General features: G+C 47.6%; 1 protein-coding gene across 3 annotated transcripts in view; it reads right to left on the reverse strand.

The window, feature by feature from the left end:
* Nucleotides 1–22,800, reverse strand: part of HSF1 (heat shock transcription factor 1) — a 110,855-nt gene that overhangs the window by 72,997 nt on the left and 15,058 nt on the right. For all 3 annotated transcript variants that reach the window (XM_039525457.1, XM_039525456.1, XM_039525458.1), the window contains one exon: nucleotides 11,582–11,690. In XM_039525457.1, coding sequence (XP_039381391.1) covers nucleotides 11,582–11,690 — 109 coding nt within the window. Of the gene's footprint in view, nucleotides 1–11,581; nucleotides 11,691–22,800 lie in introns of those variants that run through there.

The following is a 22,800-nucleotide window of genomic DNA, read 5'->3' on the forward strand; positions in this document are numbered from 1 at the left end:
TGCCCATCACAGCCGGGGCTAGAGAGCTGTGCTGAGGTGGTCAGTAAGCACGTCTGCAGGGTGCTCGTGGCAATAAGGGAAAGGAGTTCTGAAACTCCCCTTTCCCGCTGTCATTGGAAAACCAACAGTGCACCTCGGGTTTTATCAGCAGCTTCTGGAGTGGTGGCCTTCAGGGCTGCCCCCTCTGCACTTGCAGATCCCTGACCCCGATGAGGAAGAACATGGTCCGCAAGATCCCGTAAAGCCAGTGCTACATCGGACCTGAACAGAGGGGGCATGGAGGGCAAACAGGACTAACAGCACAGAGAAAGAGGACAGGAAAAAGGCCCAGGAGCCCCCACAGCACAAGAGGGAAATGCACCAGGAAATAATGGGTGACTTACAAATGCTGCAGACCTTGTTTGACCTACAGATCCAAAAATTCCAGATTCTCCACCTTTGCAGTCCTCGGAGAACTCCATGGCTGCTCCACCTTATATCCCTAAACGTACCATGGAGCATAACAGGGCGTATCTGTACCCCCACTATTCCACACCGAGGGACAGCAAGGAAAGCTACAGATTGACATACACCAACCGTGGTTCTCATGGGTTAGTGTACGTGTAGCCACAATGGACTGCACCTGTGTGCTCAAAGGGCCATATATCTACTTCCTTTCTCCTTCAGATTTTCACCTTGTTGTGTTAAAAATCTGTATAATATCGCCTGTGGGGTTTTTTCCACATTGATTTTCGGCAGTGTTTTTTCAACACAATGAACTTTCACTTTGGAGAATCAAATTATCTTTATTAGTTCCCAACAAATATTGTAGAATGCACAGCAGTAGCCAAAGCAAACAGTACTTGTAAACGCATACCAAGCACCACATAATTAATCGCTTCAGGAAAATACCAGCCATATTTATAAAAGCGGCGCAAGCACTACACAACTCTGAGCAGCACCCTGAGCTCTCCGGCTCCAAACTGTCCTGTGGCTGACAGTTAGTGCTCTCTCAAAGCCTCCCTCAGCCGCACAGCTCCACCAGCCATGGCAGCAGACAGTCGCTCCACCCTGAGAGCAGCTTTGCCCCCACTGCCTCACAGATATTAAGTGGCTATAACCACTGGGATATTTTCCTCACAGAGATCCAATCTAGTGAGTAAACCTCACCAATGTCACTTCAGTCTACCAAAAGTACATTCAACCGTCACTCTGCACCTGCTGAGCCAGTAGCTGAACCTTCCCTTGGTGCTGTCAAGGTAACTAGTGTACGGCTTCATGAGCTAGGGGGTCGCCCAGAATCACTACTGGCATTTCCACATCACTAGTCACAATCTGCCAATTGGGAAAGAATACTCCTGCCTGCAGCTTTCTGAACAATCTTGTGTTCTTAAAGATGCACCTGTCATGCACCGTCTCTGACCAGCCCACACTGATAACAAGGAAGCATTCCCAGTCATCCTCCAACACTTGCCTAATTTTTGGCAATGTGGGCTTGTGCCATAAGAAGAACATGCTTGCGGTCTACTGTCCCACCGCAGTTTGGAAACCTCATTGCTGAGAATGCATCCACTATGTCTTGCACACTGCGGAGAGTCACAATTCTGCAGAGGAGGAGACAATTACTGTGGATTTTCCAGCTTCAAAATCATTTCTCCTGATAGATAGCAATACAGCTGTGTAAGGTTTCAGAGTGTGACTGCCACTTGCTTCTCAAAGTCAGTGCAACTCATTCTGGTGTCCACGTGCTGGAGGGCTGAGGCTTGCTCGGCACACAGATCCAGGCTTTCCACATGCGAACGTTCTGCAGCCACTGCTGGTCATTCCAAAGCCACATTAGGATGCAAGCCCACCAGTCAGTGCTTGTTTCTTGGGCCCAGAAGTGGAGCGCTGTTCCATGAATACCACCACCCTCAAATTGTTCTTTCCCTATGTCCATCAAACTGCCCTCGAAGAAACAGTTATGTCCCTGTTATTCCAGTATATCCTGCAAGTCTGCAAACACAGGAGAATCGTGCATCCTGTGCTTGCCACATGCATGAGAGTAGCGCAGAACTTTGTGGGCTCCATGCTTCTGTCTGAGATGGCAGACACTGAAAAGTGTTGCATGGATCCATGGGTTTTTTTTTTTAAAGGAGTGAAAATGATGCGATATGGATGGCGTTATGAGATGGAGACTGTTGCATGCTGAGAACTTGACCCGTAGTTCCCAGAGATCTTGGGGCCAGTCACTTCTACCCTACAACACATTGTGAAAGTTTCCCAAGAGGCACTGTGCTGAACAGCAGCATGTGGCACACTGGGATACCTGCCTCACATCAACACCCGCACTCATGGTGAGCAGGCACGCGCCTGAGCAATATACAAACGTTGGCTGTATGCCGAGATAACGTGTGCAGACCATGGCTTGCATGCAGACGTGGCCGAAGTAATCTGTCCAAGATTGCACGGAAAGTATGTGGCAGAGCAGGGACCGGAACTCTGATCTCCCAGCCAGGTGTCTCAACCACAAGTCACTCTTCCTCGGAAGAGCACAGCCTGCTGCACCTTGCAAGGCTCCTGTCTGAGACACGTGGCCCTGAACTTGATATTACACATTTCAGATAGACATTAATCCATAACGTTCCTCAGAGGTACGGGGAACCCAAGGCTTGGCAGATAAGTGATTTGCCAAAGGCCACACAGTGAGTCAGTAGGGGAGGGAAGATTAAAATTCAACAATCCCTACACAAATGCTTCAAGAGTAAATACAGCACATGCAGTCTCTGATTTAAGTGCCAGAGTGACTTTTTAAAATAGCCAAACACTCATATCCCGGGTACATTTAGATCCTTACGTTTCAGATACGTACTTTGTTTCTGCTGGCGGCACAGTTGTTACACAGAGACCCAGGAGTACAGGAGGCCCATAACTGACATGCTGCGCTGCGGAAAGAGGCAGCCTGGTAACTGAGTGTTAGCTTGGGGTTGTGGGTCTCGTTGTAGCTCCTAGGTACCCCACTCATGGACCAGGCCCCCATTGTGCGAGGTGCTGGACAAACAGAACAAAAAAATCTCTGCCCCAGAGAGCTCAATGGCTGGACACAGACCAAACAACAGGGAAATAATAGGACAATACTGGTCAGCATGGCAGGCAGTGGCCTCAGCACATCAGCAGCGGGACTATCGTCAAGTGTTTTGGAGGCATGACAGCAAAGGAGAGTTTGGAGGAGCAATAGGAAGCAGTTTTGAGACTGTTTACAGGAAGCTCCTCCCATGCATGTGGGGAAGTCTGGGAAAAAGCAGAAAAGTGTTTGACAATTTAACAAGCAGGCAACGGAAGCTGGCATCATGGGCTGACTGGGAGACACGATCAACCTTTCAATACCAAGTGAGCAGTGATAGATTGGGTGGGGATAGGCCATGAAGGGCCATGAAAGTGAAGACAAGTATGTTTAATATGGCAGAAGAGGCAGCCAGTGGAGGGATGCAAAGAGAGGGGTGACAGGGTCACAGCGATGGGCAGGGGGAGTGATCTCTGCAGCAGCATTCTGAATGGATATGAGGGGGGCAGGACTGCATTTGGCTAGGCCAGAGAAAAGATGCTGCAGGAATTGGGATTAGAGGGTCTCGGCTGTGTGGATGGAATAGAGAGGCGGGACGTTAGAAATGTTATTCACAAAGAATGTGCAAGACTTAGCTATAACCTGGATGTGAGGTCCTAGAGCAGAGGTCCCAAAACTGAAGGGTGCGCGCCCCCCCCAGGGGCGCATGGAGGAACTTCTGGGGAGGGGCACAGCTGGGCCCAGGCCAGCCCCCAGAGGGGGCAGGGGAGGGAATGCCACCCAACCTCTCCACCAGCTTTGCTCCATTCCTGCCCCCATCCCCGCCACAGCTCCGCTCCCACCCCCAGCCTCGTCCACAGCTCCATTCTGGGGCTGAGGCTGGGAGTGGAGCCACACCTGGCCACGGACCTCGTTGCCAGCCCCCATCCCTGCCCCCCAGCCTCGATCCGCAGCTGTGGCCCTGCTCACAGCCCCAGCCGCCTTACCCCATCTGTGTTCCCCTCCCTCCCCTGGAGGCATGACCCTCCTGGGGCGCGGACAAGGTAAGGGAGAGCACTGTCCTAGAGAGAGGGCTAAGTCCAAGATGATACTCAGTACAGGCCTGAGCGAGTGGCGGGATGGTGGTGTGTCCAGTGATGGTGGAGGGAGGTAATGGGGAGGCATGTGGAGGGGGCGGGGGGAGGAGGAGGAGTTTAAAAGCGGTTTTAGCCAGTTGAGCTTGAGCTGATTGCTCAACGTCCACCAGATGTCAGAGACAGGCCGAGATTTTCACCCGGACAGAAGTGTGCCGCTGGCAGGCCAGGTGCCGGCTCCAGCTCAGGGTGCAGGCATTAGCTAAGAACTGACAGCCTCCTAGCTGGAGGCCACACCAGGTCACCTGGATGTTAGTTTTGCTCAAAATAGGTATTAGTCTTATAAGAATGTATTTAGTGCAGGGATGGGCACACTTTTTGGCCCGAGGGCCACATCGGGGAATAGAAATTGTATGGTGGCCCATGAAGGCTCACAAAATTGGGGTTGGGTGCAGGGGGGCAGGGTCTGAGAGGTTTGGGGTGCAGGAGGGTGCTCCGGGCTGGTATCAAGGGGTTTGGAGAGTGGGAGGGGGATCAGGGCTGGGGCAGGGGGCGAGGCTCAGGGGTGTACTGGTCTCTTAGGACTGGAAGCAACCTGAATGTGGTGTGATTTTTGGTGTAAGTGACCATTTTTCACTAAGTCCAGCTTGTTTGGGTGGCAAGATAGACTGGAGAGTCTAGGGGACTGTTTGTGACTCCATGGTAAGACTGCTAGAGTGGTCCAGTGGTTCACATTTGTTACTGGTTTGGTGAAATCTAATTGTAGAACACACCACCAGTCTGGGGTGTTTGCCCTGTTTTTGACAGACTTTCCTGAGGTAGGCACTCATGGTCGTGACAGTATGACAAGAAGGAGAGAAGTAGATCTTCAAATCAGCAGACGGCTAGTAGTTTAACTGATGTTTGCAGATGAGGCTACTCAGAGATAAGGTGTAGAGGGAGAAGAGAAGAGGACCAAGGACAGAATTCTGTGGAACCTCCACAGACAGCTGGAGGGAGGATAGGAAGGATACCCCAAAGGACATGCTGAGGAAGCCATTATGGAGGAAGGAGGAGACCCAGGAGAGGACAGAGTCATGGAAGCCAAGGGAGTACAAGATTTCAAGAAGCAGTGCACGGTCAACGATGGCAAAGGTGGCTGATAGGCTGAGGAGGATGAGGATGGGATACAGATTCTGCGCTTTGGCTAGGAAGAGAACATTAAAGACTTCGGTGAGAGTGCTCTCAGTGGAGTGCAACAGACAGAAGCTGGACTGAAGAGGATCTAGGAAGGAACTCCAGACAGCAAATGTAAACAGCATATTCAGTGAGGGTTAATGAGGAGAGATTTAAACACCTTGATGATCTTGACATTTCAGCAGAAAGCTACAAATATTAGATGGTCTTTTGTACTGAACTCAGAAATGGATTTTGCTTCAATCCCTCCCCACTCCCGCAGAACAGGAGGATTAAAATAACCATAAATAAGCATATCAACTTGGTCTATACTGTTTGTTTAAAATTTTGAGCCCTCAACTAGGAACTTCCTGGTTTTGAGAGGTTTGTTACAACTGACGTGTTATAAAGATAGCTTTTGATATGGATGTTATATGACCTGCTGGTAAAAAAGTGACATTACAGTTCTACCACTCAGTGGGAGAAGGAAAGAAGTGACATGCTGAAAAGTGCTTTCTGAGCAGCTTAGGTAACAGTGATGTACTCAAAACTTCAAACACTCAGAACATCTAAAAACCACTCAAGAGCATACAAGTCCCCTGCAAAAAATTTTTTTGGAATATACCAATTTTGTAAACCACTAGGATAAATCAAGAGTGGTGGCTCTGAAGTGTTATTTAAGTTAGACAACAGCTGTGGCTGAAGAGAGCTTCCTGCACTGCAGCAGCAGCAAGTAAATGATTTAGAGAAATTGTACATTACTGCAGTGACATTAGCCAGTTTCTCTGTTATTCAAGTGATCCTTAGAAACCAATGACCTCGCTCATGAACCACAGAGACATCATGGCCCATAGTTATTCAAAGGACTAGTGTTGAAAAGTAATGAAACTGTCATCATTTCTAACAACACTGGAATACTTTCTAAAGCCCACATCTGGAGCATTAAAGCTAATCCTCGATATAGCCTCCAGGTGAGGGGTATATGAAAGGCATCCTTTATATTGCAGCCTATCACAGGAATTTAAAACCAAAAGGTAAATATAGGTATTTGTGTGCTGAGAGGAAGCTGAGCAGACTGCCCTGAATCCATGTCGCTAGGCTAATCCCAGAGTATTCCTGCTTTGCTGGCCTGGCAGGGAAGAGTAGTCAGAGTAACCTACAGCAGCCGTTCTCAAACAGGGTTCCAGGCCCCCGAGCAGGTTTCAGGAGCTCCGCCAAGCAGGACCAATGTTAGACTCGCTGGGGCCATGGCAGAAAGCCGAAGCGCCATTGTGCAGGGCTGAAGCCCAGGGCCCTGAACCCGGCCACCTTGGGCTGAAACCAAAGCAACTTAGCTTTGCAGGGGCCCCCGTGACACGGGGCCCCAGGCAACTGCCCTGCTTGCTACTCTCTAACAGGACCTGGCTTTTAGATGCAGAAACACAGTTGCTGGGGAACTGGTGGGCTGGAGTTTTTATAGCATTTTGTGGGGAGAGTCAGAAAGAAAAAGGTTGAGAACTCCTGACCTAGAGATCTTTAAAAAGTGCTACAGTTCACTCCCCCCCCCCGCCCCCGGTCAGTTCTGCACTTCCCTGCATGTTCTCAGAGTAAAAGGAACACTAAGCAACACAAGTTTAGGCCCAGAAAAGACACAGTGCATTTGCAGAGAGCACTGAACTAGCATTAACTTAGGAATAGATTTCTTGAGACCAGAGTAGGTGGTTGTCAGGTTTTGAACAGAACGTACTCCCCCACTCCTCCATCCCAGAATGCTAGCTCCTGCTCTGGAGTATTTCCATGAAAACCCCATGTCCCAGGAAACCAGCTAGCACCGAAAACAGGAGGTTTCCCCGTATTTCCCTTAGAACGTTTATTTTATGGCTTATGGTAGATTACTTGCAACACTAACTGCATTTACTGTCCCAATGCCAGACAGAGAATCTAAACTAGTCATGTTACCATGACCCAATGAACTAATCAGATTAGCCACTAACCAGGATAACGTCAAATTTACCAAGTTGCACTGGGGGCCAATATAATAATATTTTCATACTGAAACGTTACTTGGGAGAAACACAAGATTATGGAATTGAAAAATTCTACTAAATAAGCATTGAATAATTCAAGAAAGATACTATTGCAATAGCCACATTACTATACACCTCTATCCTGATATAACGCGGTCCAATATAACATGAAATTGGATATAACGCAGTAAAGCAGCGCTCCGGGGGGGGGGGGGGGCTGTGCGCTCTGGCAGATCAAAGCAAGTTCGATATAACGCGTTTTTTTCACCTATAACACGGTAAGATTTTTTGGCTCCCGAGGACAGCTTTATATCGGGGTAGAGGTGTACTATGAAAACCAAACAAGCAGATTACAATAAACTCACTGCATACCCTCTGCTAATCAACAATTTTAATCCATGGAATCAAACTCAAGTTTTCTTCCAGCAAACTGGACTAGTTGGTCTGGGACACTCTGAAATCACCTCTCAGTCTGGATTTGTCCAAATTCTTTAACTTCACTCTTAGCTAAAATAAATTTAAAAACTGAACAGCCACCTACCACAATCCCAACCCCCCCAGATAAATCAATTCCTGTTGTAGAGAGTAGAAAGAACAAGATCATTATTAAAAATACAGTCTTTAAGGAAGAATGTTTTGGCTGATCCTTCAGTTACTTACATGCCAATGGTAGCAAGAGCTGTAGTTTTGACAATTAACTACAACACATTGTTCCCCGTCTAAAGCAAGACATTATTGTTTGCGCCTGTTCTCAGCTCTGTTGTGAGGGGGATTCCGGCAAGAGAGACTGTTCTCAGGAAGAGCACTGTGTATTTAAAGCCTTGTCAAGGCTCATCTCCCTGGGACCTATTCACCGCCTGACTTTCCATCATCATCATCATCTCAAGAGACAGCACCCAAAAATGTAGACAAATTTACAAGAAAGGACATTCAAACGCTAGCTTATTTTTGGAACAGAGAGTTGTGAGTACAGTCCCAGTGCATTAGAAAGCTACTTGTACAGATGTTTCACAGTAAGAATTGTCTCCCAGGCACTGCGTCTCAGGAAGATTATTATACATCTCAGTAAAAGCAGGAATGTCTAATCTTCACCTTAAGGACAAAAACGTAGTGACTAACCTGACACGACACGAGCTTGCTACACAAAAGGGGTGTGGATTTCAGGCCTACGGACTTTTTACCTTGGAACTCTGGAAATGGTTAAAAAAATGACTCAGGCTAAGAACTCTCCGATGCATGCTGGGAACTTTGTTTTGAGAACTGGACTCTTGTTATATTCCGAGACTGTTCAAGGTTACTCTGCTTATGGGGTAATACTTTTTGGGTTAAGACCACTGGAAAACTCTGGGAAGGGTTGCTATAACAGATTAGGTAGCTTTCATGACTATGCAAGTATGAAAGCCAGAAAAAAATTCTGCTGGCAGTGGGGATGGGAAGCTCTTAGTTGACTGTGGTTGGTCTTTCAGAGTATCCCTTTTCTTTGCTTTTTTTCTATTCCACTTTAAGGCCTCAACACTCTACACACAATGTTTGTACCATTTATGGATTCAAGTTATAGGTGCATTTTTTTTTTTTTTTAACCGGAATAGATAAATGGTGAAACCTCTAGCATGGGCAAAAGTATCAGTAAAAAGCATACCCCCTTCCCTACCGGGGGAAGGCACCTTTATACTGATAAAATTGCATTCACACTAGGGGAGCTGTACGGCTTTAACTATACTGGTACTCTTTGTAGTACAGTTTGTTTTACACAGACCAGGCTTGAGTTACCCGTAAGGAGTGAAAGCTACTGAAACTTAGAACATGCTATTTCTTGACTTAACGATGTACCCATGTCACGGATCCACAGGATTGGTGCTATGCCCCTAGCTTTGGAACAGACTCTCGGAGGAACCCCTTCAGGGTGCCAGACCTGCTACGGGTCTCTCTCTTCCTCCAGGTAAGCCACATGGCTCCAGTGCCTTCTTAGACTGGACCTCTCCTGCTTCACACAGTGAGCTCCATTCAGCAAGTCCCACTGAGACAGATTCCTGATGGAGACTTGTCCACTCTGCAGGGATTACTGCACCTCGCCCAGCATTGGCAGGGACACTCACACAGTATCATCAAAACAGTGAGTTTATTAGTTATCTGGAACTCAGCACAGCAAGTCCTCAGGGTTACAGAACTGAAGGCTACAGCACAGTCCATTCTGGTCAGCCCAGAGCCCAGCCAAGCTGTGGTGAACGCCGTGGTTCAAGCTCTGTCTCTCCATCTGACCTCCTTGGTCAGGCACTGGGTGAGAGCCCCAACTCCTTCCAGCAGCCAACACTTAACCCCCCAGTCTTCTGTACTCCAGCTGGGGAACGGTGCCCATCTTCCCTGGGGAGAGGCGGGGAAATCTGCATCCCTCAGGGGTGTTGGTTGCAAAGCGTCAGTGTCTGGGCAACTGGATTTGCCATTGTCTTCTAAAATGCTCCACTGATATGGGGTCTAGTGACCAGACAACTATGCGACACCCAGACTTGTGTGTCTTGGCTTGCTCAGAGCAAATGGTCCTTTTCCACCCACTGGGCCAATGCCACATGTAGGGGAAACTAAGGCACAAACAGGACTCAAATATTACAAAATATTCCCACTGTCACAAGCCATGCTAGTTCTGGAGTCTGTCCCAGCTGTTTCCTGCCACTGTGAAAAAGGAGGGAACTGACAACTGGGTGAATGCCTAACCCATGCGATTTAAAATTGATATAATTAGATGAGGCTTCCCTAACATTTTCCTTTCTTCTTGATTCTAGGACTCTGATCACTTCCCCTTGGTTCTGACAGCATAAGTGGAAGAGGCACCACTTGCCTTAATACACACCGATGCTTAGGTCAATCCTATTCCAAAATGATCCCATATTTGTGGCCACCCCACAAAAAGCGAGTTGCATCCTCCTCCCGCATTGGAGTCAGCTGCGGCAATGGGACCAGCAGGGGAACAGTGCTGGAGAGGTCAATGGGCTGTTATGTGAAATCGAGCCAGATGGATGAGCTCTCCCCCTCTTCCAAAAACAGCCTCATAACCTCCACTCCCCTGCCTGCCAGCAGAGGGTAGGAGTTGGGCTCTGCTTCCTGAGGAGGGGACCCTCCCCTCCACTTTCAACAGCAGAACAGGGAGAAAAGTAGAGGTAAGTCGGTGCGCAGGAGTCCAACTCGCTGAGCTCTTCATCCCTATGGCAGGCTTGGATTTCTTTGGCGATGCTTCTCATTGGGAGGGGACAGGGAGCTCTTACCTCCCTTTCTCAGAGCACTGCTGTTTCCAGCAGCAACTGTTACCATAGGCAGGCAGATGTTGCCTCCCATTGCCCTTCCCACATTAGATCATCATAAGCAAGGGAGGGGGCAGAGCCATAGAAAAGAGCAAGTACGAGATGTGGAGAGACTCCAAAACTAGCTGAAGTTACTTTAAACAGGTCAGGTTTGGTCGGTGTCTTACAGTGACCTACACAGCAGCTGCCGCCTAAGGAAACTGACAAGAAATCAGTGAGCCTGTCAAACATGCTGAGCTCAGTCTAACTAAGGGCTGGTCCACACTAAGAAGCGGGGTCGAACTAGGGTACACAAGTTCAGCTACGTGAATAGCGTAGCTGAATTCGAAATACCCTAGTTCGAACTACTCACCCCCAGAGCGCGACGAATCGAAGTCCCCGTGGCTCCAAGTCGGACTCGCCCGCGCCGCTGGTGTGTGGGGTACCGAGTAGTCGAGTTCGAACTTCGGAGTTCTCGCTATCGCATCCACATTAGACGAGAAGTCCAAGCTCACCCACCGACCAGCACAGCCCAGCTGGTAAGTGTAGACTAGCCCTGAGGGAAGTGAGGTTCTGGGAGAATTCCAGATGGGAACCCTCTGGGCTACAGGGTGTACATGTCCAAGGCAAGGTTGGGTGTCTGCACCGAAATGCTAGTGAAAGGTGAAACAAGGAAAGTGTGCAGGGCTCTCATTCTAAGAGCCAAGGAATATCAAAATGTGAACGAGGGTATTGAGAGAAGCCAGTTAGAGGCTGCTTCACCTGGAAAGCTTTGTGATGAAAGCTCATCTTTTCTAAGGCATTAGATTATTGTCCTAGAGAGGGTCTCACTTCTCAGCAGAGGCTAACCTTATGACTGCACTCAGCTCCCCTTCTCTCCCACCAAATCTGATAATGAGAAGCTTCAAAGCTAACAGGCTCCCAACCCAACCAAACCAGAATGTTCCTATACTGCCCTTCCAGTTAAATAAAGAGGTAGGCAGAGGAGGTGAACGCTGCAGCAAGGTGTAGGCCTCATGCTTTGGGTTCTTGAACTGCCTAAGAGGTACTTACACATGTTGAGCTGACGCACGAAGCTGGCCATGTTGTTATGTTTGAAGTACTTTGGAAGCACCTCCTTGGCAAATTGGCCTTGGTCAAACACATGGAAGCTGTTTCCACTCTGTCAAAACACAAAATGAAAGTGACTCGTTATGAACTGCACAGCATTGCTGACTAGAGCTTCCCTCAAGTTACTCTTTTCCCATTTAAATACTACAGGCTTGCCCCATGGCAATGTTCTTCTGTCACACAGCACACTGTGGCTCTCTCTGTGGAGTGGCTGGAGATGAGCACTACAGAAGCAGAGTACTCAATAGTAATGCATGAGGTGGTAGTGACAAGAAGAGTTCCAAAGCAGTGGGGAGGATAAGTCATCGAGGCCAGCAATTCTCAAACTTTCATATGCTGAACGGTATCTTCATATTCTCATGGACTGCCTCCCCTCCCAGTTACAACACCACAGACCATCTTCTCTTACAGAATAGATCCTTGTGGCAACCACAGCTGCTTATGGGAAAAGTAACAGTAGCTTTATATCTAACATATTTTTAGCTATCCACTAATTTAGTAGTTGGAAACAAAGAGACGACCAGCGTCATGCAACCAACACAGTCTGATGACTGCAGCCCAGAGACTAGTCTGACAGGAGCATAGGACTCAGTTGGGATTAAAAATGTAGGGAAATTAAGCAAGCTACAACTAAACCAATTTCCTCTTTTTCCACAACTTGTCCCAACCCACTGACTCTTCTCACATCTATAGCTGCAGCAAAAGCACATCTGAGTGAAGTGCAGTGCGGGGCCATGTAGAGAACCAAGCTAGGGGCAGACATTGGACTCAACAGCTGCAGCCAAGCAAGTTCAAACATTCTGCAGGATATCACATTCACACTGCAACATGACACTCAAGCACAGCTGCCTGGAAATGAAGGACTTGCATGATAGTTTGTAAAAGCAAGGACCGGAACAGCTATGAGTATTCCCCTTGTCTGGAACTGTGGGTAAGGGAGCATTTGAGACTACATAAGAACATAAGAACATAAGAAAGGCCGTACCGGGTCAGACCAAAGGTCCATCTAGCCCAGTATCTGTCTACCGACAGTGGCCAATGCCAGGTGCCCCTGAGGGAGTGAACCTAACAGGCAATGATCAAATGATTTAATTTTTCAGAGACCTCTCTGCTAGTTTTCTGCATGTTTATTTAAAACGAGGCATTAGTAAAACACAGCCAGAATGATGGCGGTACATCCCTTACTGAAACCTTCACTGTTTTTGATGTGAAGTTTTGGAAAATAAGTACATCACCAATAAAAACACAACCTGCCTCAAAATTAGCAGAGAACCAGTAATGTAACATTTCCACCATTTGCTATGAAAAATGTGGGACATTTTTATTCAGTACAATTTCATTACTTTTTTAGCACACCAGGCAGGAATAACTGTCAAAATATAGTATCTACAGAACAGGAAGAGAAAATATTTTCATTCTGGCAGAAAGAAGAACCCTGAACGTTTTTTATGACTTGGATTTTCTTTCGTGGCAAAATTCTGTCACTGATCCATCTCCCTGCTGAGAAATTCCACACAAACAGAAGCACAAAATCTGACAGTAATGCCAGATGAAAATCAAGCTGCTGACAAATCATTACATTGTAAAAAATAATCAGACTCTCTAGTTCAAATGAAGAAGGGCACTCACTCTATGTTGCACCATCCAAACAGAAAATCAGAACGCTACCTTTTTTCTCTCTAAGGCCTGGTCTACACTAGGACTTTAATTCCACACCAGGAAGCCATTTAATTCGACCTAGAGGCTCTTTAGTTCGACATGGCTGTGTCGAATTAGGCTAGGTGTGGATGCAAATCGAACTTAGTAGCTCCGGGAGCTATCCCACACTGCACCACTCTGTTGACACTCTGGACAGCAGTCCGAGCTCAGATGTTCTGATCAGCCATACAGGAAAAGCCCCGGGAAAATTTGAATTCCTTTTCCTGTCTGGCCAGTTTGAATCTCAATTCCTGGTTGGACATCGGGGTGAGCTCAGCAGCACTGGCAGCGATGCAGAGCTCTCCAGCAGAGGAGTCCATGCAATCTCAGAGTAGAAAGAGGGCCCCAGCATAGACTGACCGGGAAGTCTTGGATCTGATCGCTGTGTGGGGCGATGAGTTCAGGCTTGAGCTGCGCCAAAAAACGGAATGCAAAGACCTGAAGGTCTCCAAAGCCATGGCACTCAGAGGATACAGCCGGGATGCATGAAAATCAAGGACCTGAGACAAGGCTACCAAAAATCAAAGCGGCAACCAGACATGCCGCTTCTACGAGGCACTGCATGCCATTCTCGGTGGGTCTGCCACCACTGCCCCACCAGTGACCGTGGACTCTGAGGATGGGATAGTGTCGACGGGCAGTTCCTCGGCGATGTTCGCGATGGGGAAGATGAGGAAGGGTTTGTGGAGGACGAGGCAGGCGACAGCGCTACAATACTGCTTTCCCGACAGCCACGATCTCTTCATCACCCTCACAGAGATCCCCTACCAACCCTCCCCGTTAACCGGACTCGAATCAGGGGAAGGATCAGTCGGTAAGTGCTATAAACATGTAAACATTTATTTTTTAACAAAACAGGAATAAAAACTATATGAAAAGAAGGTCAATGCATATAGGAATCGAACAGAAATCCTCTTGGGACAGTTCCACGAAGCTCTCAAGCCTCTGCAGGAGGTTCCTGGGGAGAGGTGCCTTATTGGGTGCTCCGTGGAAGCACACTCTTCCGCGCCAGGCCATCCTGAGGTACAGTGGGAGCATTGCCTCGACCAGCATGGCAGCATAGGGCCCTGGTCTGTGCAGGGATTCACGCAGCATGCGCTCTCTGTTTCTCCTGGTGACCCGCCTCAGGGTGATCTCGCTCGGCGACTGCTGCATCTAATTAGGGGAATTACTTTAATGTACTATTGTGAATGCTTGACTTTTCCTTTGCATAACAATGACCGTCGTTTAACACCCACGTGGTGGAGGCTGCAGAGGAAAAGCATACAGGGATCTTTCCCGGGGACAGCCGCGAGGGGCTGGAACAGGGTCAGACTTTATGCTTTCCAGATTGCCTGCAGCAGGAGCAGGGCACTGCTATCCATTAACTGTTAAGCAGCCTAAAGTTTACGGCTTACCAGGCCTGGCTGCTACACGGATTCTGCTGTCCTGCCCCGCTTGTCCGATCTCCAGTGCAAGACCCCAGGCAATGCCTTGTCCTGAGAGCACATGAGATTAGGTTCCCTGTATGGTCTTGTTCTCAGAAACGGAGTAGACTGTGTTCAATGTTCGCAAACATGTATCTTTGCAAGGAAATCACTTCCTTTTTCCCATCACACAGCTGCGGCTCTTTCCCGAACTGCCCCGGCATCCCCCTCACAGAGGCTGGCGCAGATTAAAAGACTCGGGACAAGATGTTCTCTGAACTGATGGCCATCTCCAGAGCCGAGGTGCCCAGCAGAGCCAGTGGAGGAGACCCTCTCTCAGCAGCAGCGCTCACACAGCGAACGGGAGGACAGGTGGCGGCAGGAAGACCAGCAGGCGACTCAAACGCTGCTTGGACTAATGAGGGAGCAAACGGACACGCTCCGGCGCCTTGTGGATGTTCTGCAGGACCGCAGGCAGGAGCAGAGAGCCCCCCTGAACTGTATCTGCAACCGCCCTCCCCCGCCACAAAGTCCTGTCCCCCCCTCACCCAAAATCACAAGAAGGAGGGGCGCTAGGGGCCGTGAAAACTGTCACTCCACCCCAGCAGAGCGCTCATGTACCAAACAGCTCTCATTCCCTAAAGTATGAGAATTGCTTCCCTTCCTGGCTCACCCGATCCCAAATCCCAGTTTCATCCCCCAACTGTGTAGTTGAGTATTAAAAATAGTTTGCTGTTCATTACTGTTTCCGTCATGTTTCTTTGCAGAAGACTTTGTGTGAAGGGGGGGGGGGTGTTAATTGCATAGGACAGCCTCCATTAACAGGGTACAGACATGGGGGCAGGATCAACAGCAGGACACACACAGAGTGCAGTCACTAGGCACCCAGGTCACTGTGGAAGGTGTCTGCTGCCCCAGGTCAGTCTGGGAGGTGTATGCTGCCCCAGGGTCCAAGCGCCTGGCATCCACAAATGGCAAGGCAGGCTGCCCGTACCATGCCCTTCCACCCTAGCCATGAACCTCTCCGATGCCCTGAGCCCCAGCCAGAGCCATCATCCCCCTACACCTACTCACCCTTCCCACACACCCCTCACCCCTTCCTGCAAACCCACCCCTTCCTGCACACCCTCCTGTAACCGTCCTCCCCCCAGAGACCGCTGTAGGAGCAGGAGCCTGTCAGTCCTCGAGTGTAGAAGCGGTCTGTACATCACTGCACACCGTACCCACCACAGTCTGCGTTCTTGTTTGAACCCTTTAAACTTTGTGAATTAAAAGTGTTCCAATAAATTTATTTTTAAACGTCTGTTGGAAGGGGAAACCTGGGTATGTAACCGCTGAAAAAAGTGAATAGTAAGTGAAACAGGGGCAGGTTCAGCTTCTCTGTAAAGAGACTGGACAGTCATAGGTTACCCTGCTCTCTGAGGAACCTAGCTTTCAAAGCCTCCCGGATGCACAGCGCTTCCCACTGGGCTCTTCTAATCGCACGGGTGTCTGGCTGAGCGTAATCAGCAGCCAGGCAATTTGCCTCAACCTCCCATCCCGCCATAAAGGTCTCCCCCTTGCTCTCACAGAGATTGTGAAGCACACAGCAAGCTGCAATAACAATGGGGATATTGGTTTCGCTGAGATCCGTCAGTAAGCTCCTCCATCTCACCACCATTCTGCACTTGCTCAGCCGGTAGTTGAAGAGCTCCTTGTTACTGTCCAGGGCGCCTGTATAGGGCTTCATGAGCCAGGGCATTAGCAGGTAGGCTGGGTCCCCGAGGATCACTGTATCTCCACATCCCCAACAGTTATTTTGTGGTCCGGGAAGAAACTACCTTCCTGCAGGCGTCTAAACAGACCAGAGTTCCTGAAAACACGCGCGTCATGAACCTTGCCCGATGTTGGTAAACGTCCCTATGGTCCACCAGTGCTTGCAGCACCATTGAAAAGTAGCCCTTCGGTTAATATACTGGCTGGCCTGGTGGGCGGTCCCAGGATAGGGATGTGAGTGCCATCTATAGCCTCACCGCAGTTTGGGAATCCCATCGACCTGGATGTTTCCCAGGGTCACTACCTTTGAGAGCAGTAGGTCGGCTACTTGCATCACAGCAACACGCCAAAGTGGTTCGCTACTGACCGGTAGCTGTCTGGCGTGGCAGTTTTCCAGAGCTATGGCCACTCGCTTCTGCACAGTCAGGGCTGCTCGCATCCGGGTGTCCTTGCGCTTCAGGGCAGGGGCCAGCAAGTCACACAGTTCAAGGAAAGTGCCCTTACGCATCCTGAAGTTTCGCAGCCACTGTGATTCATCCCAGACCTGCAGCACTATGCGGTCCCACCAGTCCGTGCTTGTTTCCGGGCCCAGAATCGCCGCCCATAGCATGAACGTGACCCATTGCCACCATGATCTCGAGGTCTGTGCCACTCTGACACTTCATGTCCTCACGCTGCTGCCGAGCCTCCGCCCGATTTCTCAGCAGCTGACTGTGGAAGAAGTGGACGATAAGGTGCGAGGAGTTGACAACGGCCATAAGTGCAGCGATGATGCTCCATGCTCGCAGTGCTGTGGCGTCGCTGTCACTGACCAGAAAAGTGCAGTAACAGATTTTGAATGACAACAGTTACCCAAAACCACCCTCGACACATTTTTCCCCAGCAGGCATTGGGGCTCTACCCAGCATTCCAATGGGCAGCGGAACTGTGGGATAGCTTCCCACAGTGCACCGCCCGTTAGTGTGGACTCACAAAGTCGAATTAGTGTCCTTAGTGTGGATACACAAATTCGAATTCATAACGTCGAATCCACAAATTCGACCTAAGTTAAATCGAACTACTCTTGTAGTGTAGACATACCCTAAGCCCCTCTTCCATTTAGTACAACAACTAAATTAAAAGGTATTTTAAAGTCAGAGCTACTTCTTCAAAACTAAGTTAGGTCATGCTCTTTTGTGCTGTTTAGGACAATATTCTTGGCATATCATTCCAATGCACAGGTCACATATCTCTTAACATCCTTTAGCAAGGAACAAAGCCACCTGTCTCTTATGAGAAACAGATTTTTGTTGCTTACCACTAGGGTGGATTTGAGTTAAATCAATTATGATCTAAATCACTAGTCAGGAAGACTATTTAATCATGGATTTCTACATAAAAGTGCATTTTTGTTGGTTGTTCTAACCTTAATACATATTCTTCACAACTCAGAGAGAGAGGTAGGTTACATTTTTAGAACGTACACACTATACATTTTTAAAGTGATTTATTTTGAAAACTTTTCAGATTCGTTTTACAGCTCTATCAGAAAATGAATGATTGTTTGGTTATTTCATTTACCAAAGGTAATTGAAGCAGATATTTATGAAGTCATTGGGAGGTGAACTATCTCCAATTCAACAGGTTAATCATTAATATTTAGAGGATTTCCTTGCCATGCTGTATTAGGAGGAGAACATCAGACATTTAAATTGTTTTAGTTAACTAAAACAACGTTATGTATTCTGGATTTTTTTCTTCAACAGCAAACAAAATATTTTAACAAAACAAGCATATGAATGTTTGAATTTAGTTAAACATTCAAGTTTTTTAAAATCAGGTTTGTTTTTATTTTAGTTAAAAACAACTTTAATGAATTAAAAAAATAGATATATATCTATATCTATCGACTGTGTCAGCCAGGTCACTATGAGAAACGTAAAATATTGGTTTCTGCAGCTGACTCAGTCGTCTTCACCTTCATTTTCCTGTTTGTTCATAATCTGGAAAAGAAAAACAAGCTTTCCTGCTTTTCCAGATCCAAACGATTTCTCAATTTGGAATGAATTAGAAAGAATATTTTCTTTCTTTGCACTAATTCATTCCAAATTGAGAAATCGTTTGGGACCTGAAAAAGCAGGAAAGCTTGTTTTTCTTTTCCAGATTATGAACAAACAGGAAAATGAAGGTGAAGACGACTGAGTCAGCTGCAGAAACCAATATTTTACGTTTCTCATGTTGACCTGGCTGACACGGTCCATTTATTTTTTTTAAATTCATTAAAATTGTTTGTTTTGTTAAAATATTATATGTTTGCTGTTGAAGGAAAAAAATCCAGAATACATAACATTGTTGTTTTAGTAAAATAAAACAATTTAAAATGTCTGATGTTCTCCTCCTAATACAGCATGGCAAGGAAATCCTCCAAATATTAATGATTAACCTGTTGAATTGGAGATAGTTCACCTCCCAATGACTTCATAAATATCTGCTTCAATTACCTTTGATAAACAAAATAACCAATCATTCATTTTCTGATATAGCTGTAAAACTAATCTGAAAAGTTTTCAAAATAAGTCATTTTTTAAATGTATAGTGTGTACCTTCTAAAAATGTAACCTACCTCTGTCTCTGAGTTGTGAAGAATATGTATTAAGGTTAGAACAACCAACAAAAATGCACTTATGTAGAAATCCATGATTAAATCGAGTCTTTCTGCCTAGTGATTTAAATCCACCCTGGTACAGAGCATGCCCATTCTCAGTCTCCTCAACGTTCTCAGTGATGCATGCCTATTGCATGCACCAAGCACGCATGCCCTATTACCAGCACAGATCTAAGGCATCAACAAACTCTTGCCTTAGTCCAGATGGCTAAGGCAATAGGTAGGAAAATAGAACTATGATCTAAAAATCAATGTAGTAAAGTGAAAATCTGAGGTATGCCTGTGTGACGAGGTGGGAATGTTCTTGATGTGTTATGTGAATGCTGAGTGAGGAGTATTGACCTGGGAAGGTTGCAGGGGAGTTTTGGGACTGCCTGCCTTGAGGAAGGGAGGATACCTGAGCATGTAACCTGAGAACCCAGGAGGGGGGTTAGAGGCCAGGTGACACCTCTGCCTGGGACACTGGACAAAGGCTGGGGGAGGAGCCGGGGGGAGGCTGAGTGAGAGGCTGGAGGGAGTTTCCATTTCCCAGCCAGCTCCAAACTGAGAGGGGCGCCCCGACGGGACTTGGGCTTCCCAATGGGGCTGTGGCCTCCCTGGGGCCCCCAGATGGACCTAACTAAAGGGGGTCCCTGTTGTCTGGCAAGCCCTGTCCTGGACTGTGTTCCTGTCGTCTAAATAAACCTTCTGTTTTACCGGCTGGCTGAGAGTCCTGGTGAATCGCAGGAAGCCGAGGGTGCTGGGCCAAGTCTCCCCCCACACTCCGTGACAGCCTGATGCTTTAATCCAAGGAGAGCTAACTTAGTCCAAATTCTGTTTTTAATTATGGTTCATGGGCCTGTATTACAAACTGGGGGGCAAACACTGCACTTGATCCAGAGTGGGCATCCCCCTACCGACAGCGTGTGGTTTGCACAAAAATCAAACATAAAATATAGCCTCTCTGTAGTTACTAAACTACGTCAGAAGTTACTACTGCATTCAGCATTGCTCAGCAAGGAAGAAATCACATAGGGCATTTAAGACCAGTGCTATTTCTACCCTTGGTTTACTTGGTCAGTTACATATATTATTCTATTGTGACAAAGTTCCTCCTCTACCTTGGTGGGTCCTGCGCTTATTGGCGGATTTGCTCGCCTCACAGATTCACCATGTGCGTCAGGGAACAGTCCAGAGACCTTCCCCTCTGGTAGAAGCCACAGTGCAGGTCAATTCCTCATGTGTCTGATCAGGAGTTGGGAGGTTTGGGGGGAACCCAGGCCCGCCCTCTACTCCAGGTTCCAGCCCAGGGCCCTGTGGACTGCAGCTGTCTAGAGTGCCTCCTGGTACAGCTACAACTCCCTGGGCTACTTCCCCATGGCCTCCTCCCAACACCTTTATCCTCACCACAGGACCTTTCTCCTGGTGTCTGATCATGCTTGTACTCCTCAATCCTCCAGCAATACGCCTTCTCACTCTCAGTTCTTAGTGCCTCTTGCTCCCACCTCCTTGCATGCACACTACAAACTGAAGTGAGGTCCTTTTTAACTCAGGCATTGGCTACACTTGAGAGTTACAGCGCAATAAAGCCACCCACAGCGCTTTAACTCACTCTCCGTCCACACTGGCAAGGCACATACAGCGCTGTATCTCCGTGGCTACAGCGCTGCTTGTACTCCACCTCCCCAAGAGGAATAAAGAGTACTGTGCTGCGGCGCCAGTGTAAACAGGGAGTAATCTTATTACGCAGTGATTGACCTCTGGAAACTCCCCATAATCCTTTTAAGTGAAGGTTCCTCTCCTTATTTTGTTGTGATGCCTCTCTTTGTTTTGTTGTGAACTCTGGGCTCCGGGAGCTGCTTATAAAAAAACAAACACACACAGCTACGGTTTACTGTGAATGAGCATAGGCGTGGGGCTCCCTTTGGAATGCCCACAGCTAGTGTTTGCTTGAAGAGAGAAGTGGCGCGGTGCAGGGGTGTGTGTGTCCGTTTCAGTGAGCGACTGCTTATCTGGTCTGTGAGGAAAAAAACAAACAGCTGCTGTTTGCTTTCAGTGAGTGAGAGAAGGGTGGAGATGGGGGGGCAGGGTGGGTCGGAACTTGCAAGGCAGCTGCTGACACAGTGTCGGATCCAAAAATCCACTCTCTCTCTCCCCCACGCTCCCTGTCATACTCCACCCCACCCCCCACTTTTGAAAAGCATGTTGCAGCCACCTGAACGCTGGGATGGCTGCCCATAATGCACCGCTCCCAATGCCGCTGCAAATGCGGCCACGACTGTGCTCTGGTAGCTGCAAGTGTGGACAGACTGCAGCGCTTTCCCTACTCAGCTGTATGAAGACAGGTTTGACTCACAGCGCTGTACAGCTGCAAGTGTAGCCGTACCCTCAGGTACTCCAATTAGCCAGCCTGTCCTAATTGATTCTAGCAGTTTCTTCTTAATTGGCTCCAGGTGTCCTAATTAGCCTGCCTGCCTTAATTGGTTCCAGCAAGTTCCTGCTTGTTCTGGAACTGCCCATCACCTTACCCAGGGAAAAGGGATCTACTTAATCTGGGACTAATATATCTGCCTTCCAACACTCTCCCGTAGCCATCTGGCCCAACCCTGTCACAATATGCATGCATAACTGCAGAAAGTGCACGTACATATTAGGCATTTCTTAGAGATGTTTCAGGTTAAGACAAAGTTACATTGTTTTCACAGTCAGGTTATTTGGATCAGAAACATTTTAAAATGAAAACTTGGAATTCAACATAATCTGACAGGTGTCAGAGTAGCAGCCATGTTAGTCAGCATCCATAAAAAGAACAGGAGTACTTGTGGCACCTTAGAGACTAACAAATTTATCTGAGCATAAGCTTTCGTGGGCTACAGCCCACTTCATCGGATGCATAGAATAGAACATATAGTGTGTGTGTGTGTGTGTGTGTGTGTGTGTGTGTGTGTGTGTGTGTGTGTGTGTGTGTGTGTGTGTGTGTGTGTGTGTGTGTGTGTACACACACACGATGCCATTACAGATAGTTGTAATTGACCATCTTGATTATCACTACAAAAGTTTTTTCCTGCTGATAATAGGTCATCTTAATTAATTAGCCTCTTAGAGCTGGTATGGCATCGTGTGTGTGTGTACACACACACTCATAATAAGAGTATATATATATATATACGGAGAAGATGCCATACCAGCTCTAAGAGGCTAATTAATTAAGATGCCCTATTATCAGCAGGAAAAAACTTTTGTAGTGATAATCAAGATGGTCAATTACAACTATCTGTAATGGCATCGTGTGTGTGTGTGTGTACACACACACACACTTATTATATGTTCTATTCTATGCATCCGATGAAGTGGGCTGTAGCCCACGAAAGCTTATGCTCAAATACATTTGTTAGTCTCTAAGGTGCCACAAGTGCTCCTGTTCTTTTTACGCCTGGCATAAAAGCCTCAATATTCTGCCTGGCATAAAGGCATTCTGAAAAAACAATGAGAATGAGGGGAGAGTGCCAAAAGATGCTATGCCCAAGTATCAAGGTGGAGCAGAAAGCTTTGTAGCCCATAGTTATTGAAACAATGGGCTAGTTTTAGCTTGAGAAGTACTGCTGCTCTGCAGAATCTAGGTCATCTATTATTGTACCAGGAGATTTCAGAAATGCGATTTTTTTGCGCTAGTTTATGAG

This window comes from Mauremys reevesii, linkage group 2 (genome assembly GCF_016161935.1).
Source record: "Mauremys reevesii isolate NIE-2019 linkage group 2, ASM1616193v1, whole genome shotgun sequence".
Taxonomy (NCBI): Eukaryota; Metazoa; Chordata; order Testudines; family Geoemydidae; genus Mauremys; species Mauremys reevesii.